Here is a 14335-nt window from a genome sequence, read left to right on the forward strand (position 1 = left end):
ACTGGATTAGTGCCTACTGAACCATTGCTCTCAGTGGAAATATGGGGTTAGGTTTCTGCAAGCCAAAACACCATTTGCATCACATAGGGTTCATTTGCTAATGTCCTTGTAAAACAAACCAAAACTCATCAGTTTTGAACACCGGCTCTTCCACATAACCTCTTCCTATATAACAATTAGCAGATATTTAAGAAATTCTTTTATATGACATTGTTAATCAACTACACTTCATTAAAAATTTTTTACTAAGATCCTAATATGCAGAAACTGCCTCACCTGCAAGTTTGACATTTTTCACACTACATCACTTTTTGAAATGTGCAAGCAATTTTCTATAAATTTCTTTAGTATTCAAGCTCACAATGATGCTGTCCACTATATTTTAAAAAAATCAATCCTTACTTCATGAATCCATAAATTTAACACTTTGCAGGTTTTCCATGGTTTCATCACATGCTAGAGATTTCATTTTAGTACTCCTCAGAGTGGCTTTATGTACAAATTAGCAAATTTCCTCTTCTTTTTCTGGATGTACCATATTGTTGATTCATTAATGTTAAACTCAGAGCCACCAGCACTATAACTAATGCCTGAATAAGGCCCATCTAAGGCATATATTTTATGCATGTATTTTCCCCATAAGGCACATCACAGCACCAATAACATTCACTACAACCAGTATAATCTACACAAAAAACATTCTGGGAAATCAGTATTTGAGAGCAATAGCATTCTCTGTAATGGAATTTAAACTCTATTTTCTTAGTTCCCAAGCTGGGGGTCAAATGGGAGCTGTAGCTTCCAGCCACAGTCACAGCTATAGCAATGTGGGATCCCAGCCATGTCTGTGACCTACACCACAGCTCATGGCAACGCTAGGTCCTTAGCCCACTGAGTGAGGCCAGAGATCAAACCTGCACCCTCATGTATACTAGTCAGGTTCTTTAACTGCTGAGCCATAACAGGAACTCCTGGGAAGGTAGGTTACAAGAGAATATGACAAGGCTATCCTTTTTTCTGGCACTGGCAAACATAGGCAGTATGGCTCTTTTTAAAATAAGGGAACCCTTGAAACAAAGAAGGGATAAATTCTCTATAAATGTTTTTTGTTTTGTTTTGTATTTTACTTGGTGAAAAATCTTGGTGGTGAAAATCTCTAAGGAAGCCAGTCTTTTGAGGGGAAGTAAACAAATTACTATGCCAAAAAGAGTCTGAACAATACTAAATGCAAAAGCAAGGGTAGTGTGCTCAGCAAAAGAGCCTTGAAAAGCAGCAGTCTAGGAGTTCCCGTCGTGGCCCCGTGATTAACGAATCCGACTAGGAGTGATGAGGTTGCCGGTTTGGTCCCTGCCCTTGCTCAGTGGGTTAACGATCCGGCGTTGCCGTGAGCTGTGGTGTAGTTTGCAGATGCGACTCGGATCACGCATTGCTGTGGCTCTGGTGTAGGCCAGGGGCTACAGCTCCGATTCGACCTCTAGCCTGGGAACCTCCATATGCCGAGGGAGCAGCCCAAAGAAATAGCAAAAAGACAAAAAAAAAAAAAAAAAAAAAAAAAAAGGCAGCAGTCTAAGTAAAAATAAGAGATATTAGAGATCAAAGAAAATATTAATCTACAAGAAGGGTGGCAAATTCTAATAAAACTGGTTTTGTTAGGGATTGAGTTACCTGACAAAAGGGTCTATAAGCTACTGCTGAGGACAAAGATGCTGAAAGAAATGCCAGATAATTCAGGTGGAGCAGTTACAAAGGCATGGCATTTAAAAAGGCAAAAGAAGAAACCAATTGAGAAATGACCCTTAAATTCATTAAAAGATCACTATCTTATCAGTAAGGGGGGACTGATAGAAAAAGTGTACTTCAACATACAGACTTACTTTGTGGTGTTATCTGTGTAATATTGAACTTACCTATTTAATAAACTTTAATTATATTCAGTGTACTGAGTCTTCACTATTATTTCAAAGATCTCATTATGAACTCTTGCCAGATACTATTTATAGCATAAGCGCCTGACTCTGAAAGAGGCTCAGTGGTTAAGACACTGGTGTTCAAGTGGGGGAGGCATCATTGCCATCGACACAGCCTACTATCTTTCTCTCTTGCAGAGAGGCAAAGAGTGTTTATAATCACATGGCATACTTCTTTTTTTTTTTTTTTTTTTTGTCTTTTTGCCTTTTCTAGGGCCACTCCTGTGGCATATGGAGGTTCCCAGGCTAGGGGTTGAATTGGAGCTGCAGCCGCCAGGCTACACCAGAGCCACAGCAACACGGGATCTGAGCCGCGTCTGCGACCTACACCACAGCTCACGGCAATGCTGGATCCTTAACCCACTGAGCAAGGGCAGGGATCGAACCCGCAACCTCATCACTCCTCGTCGGATTCGTTAACCACGTCGCCACGACAAGAACTCCTGGCATACTTCTTAAATGTGCTACCAATGTATCTTTTTCATGTCAAATTATTTTTAAAAGATAAAATTAAGCATTTTGTACTTTTTTCCCGCAGAAATTTTATACACCTTCTATATAGAAAGAAATTAGGTAAAGTGGAATATTGTGGCTTAAATCGGTAGTCCATTTTGCTTTTTTCTATGATACCAAAATACGCACAGCATGACACTGCTTTATGGAAATTTTTATTAAGACAATAAATACACGAAACTACAGAATCTCTGTTGTGAAGTAATAACATCTTGAATTGTATTGATTTGTAAGAGTAGCACATTTTTTTCATGGGGTAATAGACAACTATTATTTTTCTGTTTACCAGCATTTTGTTTTTTGGGAAAGCACCCTCCCCAACCCGACCTCCTGAGAGGTCATCAATCAAGGGCCCTATCTCCTCTACTCCAAGTAGTACCCTGATCCAAGGTGGGCCAATCATAAACATGCTCAGGACTCTTTTTTCTACTGGAGGCAGTGGGCAGGAGGGCTCTATTTTTTGTGAGACTGTTTGCCTAGCACTAAGGAAAATCTAAGTAAGCCTGTCTTTATCACCTCAGAGGATAGCATTGGCCATGAATGAAAACAGAAGAGAGTAAAGTTAAGATGTGGCTAGTGATCAAGACATTGTTTGAGTCCCTGGATCTAGCCTTAGCTCTTCCCTAGATTCGTAGATCCCTAGATTTTTAGTTAGATGAGTCAACAAATTTCTTCTTTTCACTTAAGCTAATGCTGTTTCTGTCACTTGCAACCAAAGATTTCTGACCAATATGCACATAGTTTTTTTGTTATGATTTCCAGAAAATTAAAAAGTAGAATACTAATTCTTACACATGTAAAACTCAAGATATAACAAAATATTTTAAAATTAATCAAATAATAAACCCATTGTATTAATTTATCCAAAAAACTTATGACAAATACTTCATTTTAGAATATTATGCTAGGTAGATACTTAGTTATAACCATATCACATAACACAGCCACATCATTATAAGTGTGAGCCCTGGAATCTAATTGTCTGATTTTGAATCGCAGTTAAGCTAACTATAAACTCTCTGATCTTGAATTCTCTCTACCTGTTTCCTTAACTATAAATTAAGATTATAAGGGAACCATCCTCCAGGGTTGTTGTGAGGGTTCAATGAAATAATACATGTAAAGTGTGCCTGGCACGTATTAGGTTGTCTATGAATGTTGGCCACTATCATTAATGAAATTATTTGGGGGTCCTTGAACAAAATTTATATCATAATAAAAGCTATTAGTGGTAGCTATAGGAATCTAGGCGATGAAAAAGAGAAGGCAAAATTGCTATAGAGATACTGCGGACTGCAGTCTGGGAAAGCACCCTAATGAGAGAATATTCTGGATAAAAGTCAACTGATTTGCTTATCTGGCAAGTTAGCATGAGGTATAACAGTACACTTTATACATATCTGTGCCAGCATCTAGGATGTTTCTGTATGGGCCAAAGGAAAGTGAAGTAGAAGCAATATTTTCATATCATTTATTCTGATTGATAATTTGTACCATTGAGAAATTTTAAGAGATTAGAGATATGTAATATGGTGTTATTTACATAGTGTATTTAAGCCTAATAGTGAAATGTGGCCCATGTGTCTGACCATAATTTTACTATTATATGTGCATATGTGAGAACTTGTCTCTGGCCTCACTTTCACATGAAAGAGAAATTGGGACAAATCAACAAGCATCAGGATCTATCAAGCACTCCACGCTGTTTTGCGTCACTCAGGGTAAGGAAGTCTTCACCCTGAGTGACGCAAAACAGCAAGATCATTGGTCACTGGTACAAAGGCTAGAAGGAAAAGAGGAAGACAGATTTTCCTGAAAAATTTTATAGGTAGTAATAGTGCAACTCACTAGGCTATAACCTACTGATATGTGAAGTCCATGTGATTCAGTAGAGGACCATACACACAGAAGGGAGTTTTTTGCTAACACTGAATTTATGATTTCCCAAGGCAACTGGATCAGCAGAGAAGACTTCCCAAGTAAACTGTAATCCATATTTACTCATGTAATTCCCTTCAGTCTGGAAAGGAACAGAAGGGGTAATTATATATCCTGGTCCATTACTATCACTAAATCCTTGTCAAAGTCTATTACACAAGCAGTTTTCATAGCTCTAATATCATATATGTTCAAATTTGCAATATTAAATATGCATAAAGAGGTGATTCTATAGCTCTAATATCATATATGTTCAAATTTGCAATATTAAATATGCATAAAAGAGGTGATTCTAAGTTTAATGCTGTTTGGGAATTACAAACATCTCTATCAAGGGTATAATTTTCATACTTAATCTACGAAGCACTTCTGCACTAGAGACCAGTTTTGGACATAATCCAGTCTCGATAGTAGGTCACTCGAGTGTAAACACCAGGCTTGTTTGGAAGAGCACATTCATCTCCCCAGCTTACAATACCAGCAAGGAACCAGGTGCCTTTATAATCTGCACCAACTAGAGGTCCACCAGAGTCACCCTAGAAAGAAAAAGGATACAGACAATAACTGTAATTTAAAGGTGAAAACAACTTATTTTTCTCTTCTGTAGTAAAATAGAAAATGAATTCTACATTTATTTAAAGCATTTATATGTCTTTGGATATAACAGGACAACAATAAGAAATATGCCTGAAAATTTTCAATTCAATTATTATATTATTTAATATATCATTGCTTATACCATCATAGGTATGCTGCAAAATTCTCTGATTACCTCCCCAATATCTTCTTTTTTTTTTTTTTTTTTTTGTCTTTTGTCTTTTTGTTGTTGTTGCTATTTCTTGGGCCGCTCCCGCGGCATATCGGCATATGGAGGTTCCCAGGCTAGGGGTTGAATCGGAGCTGTAGCCACCGGCCTACGCCAGAGCCACAGCAACGCGGGATCCGAGTCGCCTCTGCAACCTACACCACAGCTCACGGCAACACCGGATCATTAACCCATTGAGCAAGGGCAGGGATCAAACCCGCAACCTCATGGTTCCTAGTCGGATTCGTTAACCACTGCGCCACGACGGGAACTCCCCCAATATCTTCTATTTTCAGAAGACGTTGGGGAAAAAGTAGTTTATATTTTCTCACTACCAGCACTGGACTATTGCACTTCCAATCCTGTGGACATATCCTTCCAATTCTCAGAATTCCATAATTTAGCTAAACTAGCCTCTACGCTCATGGTTTTCATTTGCTGATATTTAGGCCATTTTCCCCAGAATTATGTAACACCCTGGCATCTAGATTTCTTTTTGCTCTAAAATCTTTCCCATCATCCTGGATAATTTCCCACTGGATGAAACCACAGTCTTTTTGTTTCTTTGATTCTGATCATCTACATGTTTATTAAACATTTCCATTTCATTCCTTATCATTACCTGAAATAGCTCCACCTCTGAAATGCCGTTATTAGCATTATGATTGCAGTTTTTTTCACTCAACATCTGTTCTTCAACCTCATTAGGAAAGCCAAATTTTGATTCCTCCCTTTTCTTCTAGTGTATTAGCTTCCTTCCTACATCCCATCTTTCTTTAAGTGACTACAGTCCATAATTTATCCAAATCATTACACTTTCAACAAGATTCTTAGCTTTTCATCTCCCTCCCCATTATAATCTTGGCCAACCATACACTGTGAAAGAAAATCATATTACAAATCTACAACCTTAAACCATCATCTCTCCCCAGTAGGTAGTATGTGTCCCTACCCATATTACTTTCTCATTTTTAGGAGTAATCAATCCCAACTTTTCTCATTTCCTAACTAAAAATCATTATTTATTTTTATAATTATGTAAAATATACATTACATAAAAATTACAATTTTACCCATTTTAAGTATACAATTCAACAGCATTAAGTACATTCATATTGTGTGATCATCACCAACATCTGTCTCCAGAACTTTTTTTCCATTTTGCAAAACTGAAACTATACCCATTAAACAATCACTCCCCATTGTCCCTTTCCCCCAGTTCTTGGAACCACCATTCTACTTTCTGTCTCTACAAATCTGACTACCTCATGTGAGTGGAGTAATAAAGTATTCGTACATTTGTGACTGGCTTATTTCACTTAGCATAATGTTTTCAAAGTTCATTCACATTTTAGCATGTCTCTGAATTTCCTTCCTTTTTAGGGCCGAATAATATTCTGTATATAGATCACATTTTGTTTATCCATTTATCCATTAGTGGAAAGTTGTGTTCATTCAATCTTTTTGCTATTGTGAATAATGCTATGTACATAGATGTACAAATATCTATTTGTGTCCCTGCTTCTAATCCCTTTGTGTAAATACTCAGAAATGGAAATGCTGGATCATACAGTAATCTATTTTTTTTTTGATAAATTGCCATATTGCTCACCAGTAGTGCATAAGGCTCATTTCATAATTTGTAAAAATTCTGGTTTCTTCACTCTGAACCTGGTGTTTTATTTAGTTTTAAGTTCATAGAATAGGTGGAGAGAAACAGGTAGCAATTACTCTCTTTCTTGTCCTTGTTCCTTTTGACTTTCTAGCTCACCTACAAGAGCCTCTATCATGTCTACTCTCCTTTTCAGACAAATGTATTTGGTTCTTTCTAAGGTTAATCCATTTGTTCTTTGGATCAAGGATCTATTTGTTCTATCAATAATCATTTTGTGTATTTGTTTTTTTCCTAATATGTCTTCATTTCTTCCACTATCTTTCTCCTCGAGGCATATACATTTGTTTTGTTTTTTGTCTTGCCTACTTGAAAATGACAACCTTTATGGATTTTAAGGCCTCCTATAGTGTATATATATATAACTTGAAGTAATATTCCATATGGAAAGTCACAATTTATCATTCCATTTTCAACTTCTTTTTCAAAACTGAGTTATAATTAACATGCAATATTATATTAGTTTCCAATATGTAACACAATGATCTGATATTTTTATACATTATGTTACAATCATCACAGTAAGTTTAGTTGCCATCATTCACTATACAAAGTTGTTACAGTGTTACTGTGTTTCCTATGTGTACATCACATCCCTGTTAATTTTATAGCTGGAGGTTTGTACCTATTAATCCCCTTCACCTACCTCATTTATCACCCCACTTCATCCCCTCTGGTAACTACCAGGTTGTTCTCTGTATTTATGAGTCTGTTTCTGCTTTGTTTGTTTGTTTGTTTGTTTTTTGAATGTCCTAAATTGTTTATTAGGTAAGAATTTTATAAACTTGACTTATTAGCAGTAACGGTGGAGCTGGAGAGTATTGAGCCTTCTCCAAGCTGCAGAGCAAGTACCACCAATAGTGTGGTGGAACTTGTGGCCCAACCCAAGGCCGTGGCTCCTTCTACCTGCAGAAGTCAGCCCTCCCCTCTCCCTGTGCTTGTGGACTGGTCTGGTGATCCACTGGGTGTCAGGATTTCTTCTGACAGCTTTATGGAATGGATCAATGAGGATAACCTCAAAGAATTTGTACGCAGAATCTTCACCAACCCAGTAAGAATTCGGGACCCTCAGAGCCCCACAGTGGCTTCCAGCTCACTCCTTGGCAATGGACTGAAGTCTTCAACCAAACTTTAGCTGGTTGATGCCATGGTGGACAGGCTTGCCATAGGTGGCACCTTAGGAAATGGGGTTTGCGGCCACCACGGCACACACAAATCTGATACATGGCAAAACCTTGCTTGGCCTTGTATCCCAGTCTGCTCACCTTATCGGGCCAGGTGGAGCGGGGGCCCTGTGGAGAGCGGAGAGCTATCAGTACTGCCGGCAGCGCACCCGCACCCAGAGGAGAAAGCACATTGACGTTGGATTGCTTCTTCCTCCACAGCTCCTGGATGAACTTGGAGGCGCCCACTTTGGTTTATCTGATGGCTACTGCCAGATGAAAGGAAGCTTTCTCCCTGTTTTTTTTTCGATACCACATGTATGTGAAATCATGGGGTTTGTTTTTCTGTCTGACTTATTTTACCTAGCATAATACACTCCATGTCCATCCATGTTGCCATAAATGGCATAATTTCATTCTTTTTTTTTTTTTGCTGAATAATATTCCACTGTATATATGCCCCTTCTTTATCCAGTCACCTACTGATGAACACTTAGGCTGCTTCCATATCTTGGATATTATAAATGATGCTGCATCTGACATAGGGGTACACATGTCTTTTCAAACTAGTGTTCTTATTTTATTTGGATAAATACACCAGAGTGGGATTGCTGGATCATGTGGTAGTTCTATTTTTAATTTTTTGAGGAAACTGCATATGATTTTCCTAGTGGCTGTACAACTGAGCAGGACCCTCTGGTGCTTTCCCCAAACAGACCCATCCCCCATGTCCCCTGCCTGCCTTTTGTCTGTAGAAAAACTTTAGTCAAAGAAAAAATTTAGTCAGAGAAGTAAGAAAATGAAGAAAGAAAAAAACAAAGAGACAAAATAATAGTTCAGCTATTAAACAAAGATAAGGACCCTTCAGTTCCTCCCCGAGTGCTATAGATAATATTCCAAGCCATGTCCTTTCAGCTGTTTTGCAGATATGGAAAGCCTCACCAGGTGGAAGAAGTTAACTGGATGTTGCTCACAAGCACACAGACCCGAGCCCAGAAAGTTGATCATGTTGACTCCTGATTACCTCATCACCAACAAATCAGAAGAATGTCCCTGAGCTGTTCACATACCCCACAACCCTCTCCCTCATCCTATCTTTAAAAACCTTTCCCTGAAAGCCTTGGGGGAGTTGGGGCCTTTGAGGCACCAGCTGAATGGACTCGTTGCTTGGCGCCCTGAAATAAACATTGCACTTTCTTGTACAACCCTGTGTCAGTGTACTGGCTTTCCTGTGTGTGGGCAAAGCAGACCCAAGTTTGCTTCAGTAACAGTTGCACCAATTTACATTCCCATTAACAGTACACAAGAGTTCCCATTTCTCCACATTCTTGCCAACACTTATTTCTTGTCTTTTTGATAATAGCTCTGACAATGATGTACTGCAAGTACTTGTTTGCATGTCTTCTAGCTCCTAGAGTGCAAAAATAATGAATGAACTGAATTGAATTACTAAAATAATCATCCTCCTGGACTTATCATTGATTCTGCTTGCCTAGATAGCTGCAGTAGTACTTTTGTTAGTTCTAGGACTACAGCTTATAAATAGCATCAGAGGTATTGGAAGCATACTGAGCATATGGAGAAGCAATTTGGTGTAGCATTCAGAGTATAAGCTGTGGAGTCTAATTTCTTGAATTTAAATCTCAGTTCTGCCATTTAATACCAGTGTTAGTTTAGATAAATTACTTGATTTCTTAGTCTCAGTTTCTTTATTTCAGAAACAGGGTTTATAATACTATAAACATACATCACAAGATTGTCATAACTTATCACTTGTAAAGAGCTAAAAGCAGTTCTTGGCACATAAAAATGCTATATAGGCAGTCAAATAAACATAATATTTAGAATGTTGGAGCCACACTAAGAAAGCTCCATGATCATTAGATTTGGTATTGGACCCAGCTGAGTGTATTCTAGTGAAAAAGGGCCAATTTAACTGAAGTCATCAAAATTCTATTTCATCTCTTTATTGCTTATTCCACATTGAGTCTCAATCCCATTACCATTCACAGCTTCTTGTAACAGTAGGGTGGTTTGGCCCTTTAGAACTTTTAATGAGACCTATCAGATAGCAATATAATCAGCTACTTTGGCTATAAAACATATTTAAGCCTTTAAAAATTGTCAGTCTTTTGAGACAACTGAATAGGTTAATTGGAAATTGAAAACGACAGGAAAAAAATCCTTTTGATCATAACAGGCAGATTTACCTGGCAGGCATCCACCCTTCCCTTCAGGAAACCGGCACACAACATTCCAGGTGTGATGGCACCATCATACACCATCTTACTGCTGCAGGTCTTATTATCTATGATCTTCACTAGTCCTTTTTGGAGTATATTAGGACTTGTTCCTAAAGGAAGAAAATGATGTAATTTTTGCTGAAGTCAATATTAGTCTCTCTGGCTAGGTTATTAATATCTAACACTATGTATGACTTCCAAATCAATGTAAAACACATTTTATTTAAGCTTGTATCTGTCTCTTTTCTTAGTAACAAAGAAATAATGTTATAAACATACCAAGCTGTTGTTAAACATGACCATATTTAGAAATACTTAGTGTGTCTATCCATATGTGATGGGATTTTTTTTTTCTTTGAATTGTTTTAGGAGGTTAGGTTTAGCACAGGTATGCTTTAGGAAACAAAATGACAGTGTTCCCTTTGTGACTCAGCAGCTCATCAACACAACTAGGATCCATGAGGATGCGGGTTTGATCCCTGGCATCTCTCAGAGGGTTAAGGATCCCGCATGCCTGTGGCTGTGGCTGTGGCTGGCAGCTCTGGCTCCAATTCAACCCCTAGCTTGGGAACCTCCACATGCCACAGGTGTGGCCCCAAAAAGCAAAAAAAAAAAAAAAAAAAAGAAAAGAAAAGAAAAGAAAAGAAAATGAAGAATTCATATTCCAGAAATACACATTTTAATGATCATTCTTACATTTTTTGCTGTTCGTTACTATAATTCTGATCTTGGAAATAATTCTAAGGGTTTTTTTTTCCTGCTTTTAAATGCACTTATGAACATAAATAGCCACAAATCTTTACATTATTAGGATCGCTGGAATGCATAAGTTTAAAGGGTCTTTGCTCAAGAATTGCTTTGTCACAGATGGTTACTCATTTCACTCCATCAAAAATGTCCAATCCAGGAGTTCCTGTCTTGGTGCAGCAGAACCGAATCCAACCAGGAACCATGACGTTTCAGGTTCAATCCTTGACCTTGCTCAGTGGGTTAAGGATCCAGCGTTGCCATGAGCTGTGGTGTAGGTTGCAGACACGGCTTGGATCTGGCATTGCTGTGGCTGTGGTGCAGGCCGGCAGCAACAGCTCCAGTTTGACCCCTCCCCCGGGAACTTCCATATGCTGTGGGTGGGGCCCTAAAAAGACAAAAGACAAAAAAAAAAAAGTCCAATCCACTGTAGTTCTTACTTCTTCTATGGTACTACCTGCATAAAATATGCTGTGTAATCTACTTACTTAATGTATCTCATGATTATTGTCTGTCTTTCTTTGCTAAGAATGTTAGGGCATGAATATCTACCTACTTTATTCATTAATATATCTAAATGACCTAGGATAATACTTGGAATAGAGGTCACTATCAAGAAAATGTTTATTGAAGAGTGAATGAATAAATGAAATGGATTAAAATAAATTACTTATTCAAACAATGCATTTCTGTAAAAACTGCCATTGTTAAGAGAAAGTAAGGCAAACAAGCTCTATGAAATTGTAGCTTCTGTCTAAATGTTGTTGAGGACAATTTTCAGTCCATTGCACATAATCATTTTAAAAATGATCCAGAAAAGGAGTTCCTGTCATCATGGCTCAGTGGGTTAATAACCCAACTAGTACCCTTGAGGATGAGGGTTTGATTCCTGGCCCCGCTCAGTGCATTAAGGATCTGGTGTTGTTGCAAGTTGCAGTGTGGGTTGCAGATGCAGCTCAGATCTGGTGTTGCCATGGCTGTGGCGTAGGCTGGCAGCTGTTGCTCCTGTTCTACCCCTAACCTGGGAACTTCCATATGCCACAGGTGCAGCCCTAAAAAAAAAAAAAAAAAAAAAAAAAATTCAGAAAAAGCATTTCTAATTTAGTTGTGATTGAGCTTACATACATATGTACATATGTATACACACACACACACACACACACACACACACTCCTAAACCTCAAACCATGTAGTAGAGAAGGTTAAGAACTCACCATCAGACTTTAATGTTCCCCATCCAGTGACTACTACATTGGAGTTGGGTGGGAATGCGTAAGTAGCTTCTGGAAGACACGCTCTTCGGATGCTGCTTGTATATAATACTGGTGAAGACAGATGCACCACAGCAATGTCATTATCGTGTGCAGGGTAGTGGTAGTTTTCATGAATTATAATGTCCTTGACACTTCGTTGTATTTGTGGATCACTTAAAAGAAGCCCAAAACTAACATTCCATTCTTTGGGATTCCTGACCCTAAAGAAAATAGATTTATTTATTGAAAATCCTGTATATTGGAGTTATAGGAGTTAATATCTTATACTTTTTGAAACAACTAGATAATGTTTTGAAATCTCATAGCGCATACAAGTATACAAAAGTAAAGCTATGTATAAGAAAAAATGAAAATGATAACATGAATAAACTTTGAATAATTCAGTAAGCTCGATTTAAAAGCTAACCCATGGAAACTACATTTTGTTCCTTTTTTATACAGAAAAAGACTCAAGGGGATTTAGAAAGATAAATATGACAACGTAAGATAATAAGATTAAATAAAAAGTGGGCAAGGATATGGGACAGAGTAAACTTATGGAAATCAAGGAAACAGCCTAAATCCTCTTCTATAATCACAAAACTATAAGTAGAAAGATATTTCTGGATTTTGGTATTACTTGAAAATTAAGGGTTATACATTAAGTGCTGAAAAATAGTGCTCCTGCAACATTTTCAAACTCTCAAGTTTGAGAGAGATTTTTGTTTACACATACAACCAATAAATACTATATAAAATCATAGAAATTAGTGAAACAAACCATCAAATAAAAGGGTTAAAAAAGGCAAACTTTTGGTGGAATAATATATCCTTTAAAGAAATAATAATTTCAAATAAAGTTATAACATATATGGAAGGATGCAGAATGAGTTCAAATACTGATGATTAAATAAATAAGATCAAATGTAACGATGATGACAAATAGAAGACCCATGTTCAATTCGGGATTTACAGTTTTCTTACAAAATTAAGTAGATTTGGCTTAGTGATTCTCAACTGAGGGCTATTTTGTCCTCCAGGAGACACTTGCTTATGTCTGGAGACATTTTTGGTTGTTCAGTCTCGTGGGGGCAGGGGATGGGAGGCTACTGACATTCCATGGATAGAGGCCATGGACACTCCTCGACATCCTATAATTCAGCAAAAAATTATTTGGTCCAAAATGTCAGCTGTGCCGATGTCAAAAACCCTGCTCTAGCCTGAGTATACCTTTTTTTGTTTGTTTTGGGGATAATTCATTGAGTAATTTTGAGCTGTACCTCACAATGTTGAACAATTGGAAGCGTAGTTGTATGGCCAATATTCTAGAAAGATATGCATCAGACTTTTAGGTACTTGAGTGCATTTGAAGCCTTTAAGTGATCCAGAGCTTACTTTATGAAACAGTGAGCAGCAGTGACAAGCCAGCTGTTACTAATCAGAGTGGCGCCACATCGGTGGACATTGTTCTGTTGAAGGCTGGCTTGCCAGGGCCATTCCCCTTCTTGGGCATCCATGCCCCCTGCTATCTTGTTGCCAGAGGGAGTTATTGTGCGTTGTCCACAACCTGCTCAAAATGGAGTTCATTAGCATATAATGATATTGATATTGCTTATGCATGCATTGCTATAGTAAACAACCTTCCTATAATATCTGTCACTGCTCACTGTTAACTGAGAAAAAACACAATCTTGGAGAAATTAGGACTAATTTACTGATGACTTGAGCTTTCCTGAGAATTCATTCAAAATGGATTGACATCTTTCTCCCCTATCCTCATCAATCACATGTATCTTTGTGTGTGCACATGGCCTTGTTATGACTTGTTGAAAGAAGTAGGTGAAGTTAAATGTTTGAATTTGGAAGATAATTTGTATAACAAATTACTAAGTTGCATAGGGAAATGTGTGCTTTTTAAATTTGTGATTTTTTTTTTTTTTTTTTTTGCCATGCCTGTAGCATGTGAAAGTTCCCCAGTCAGGCAGGGATTGAACCCATGACACAGCAGCGACCCAAGCTGCTGCAGTGAGAATG

The 14335-nt window shown here is 37.8% G+C and overlaps 1 protein-coding gene and 1 pseudogene across 1 annotated transcript in view; both read right to left on the reverse strand.

Moving 5' to 3' along the window:
• LOC100512727 (transmembrane protease serine 11C) overlaps window positions 2374-14335 on the reverse strand; it is a 58672-nt gene continuing 46710 nt past the window's right edge. Inside the window, exons 6-9 of the mRNA XM_021101388.1 lie at window positions 13697-13868; window positions 12263-12522; window positions 10269-10411; window positions 2374-4954 (exon numbers count right to left, since the gene is read on the reverse strand). Coding sequence (XP_020957047.1) covers window positions 4793-4954; window positions 10269-10411; window positions 12263-12522; window positions 13697-13868 — 737 coding nt within the window. The 3' untranslated portion in view covers window positions 2374-4792. The remainder of the gene's footprint in view (window positions 4955-10268; window positions 10412-12262; window positions 12523-13696; window positions 13869-14335) is intronic.
• On the reverse strand, window positions 5459-8429 carry LOC110262112 (annotated as a pseudogene).

Source organism: Sus scrofa, chromosome 8 (assembly GCF_000003025.6).
Source record: "Sus scrofa isolate TJ Tabasco breed Duroc chromosome 8, Sscrofa11.1, whole genome shotgun sequence".
Lineage (NCBI taxonomy): Eukaryota > Metazoa > Chordata > Mammalia > Artiodactyla > Suidae > Sus > Sus scrofa.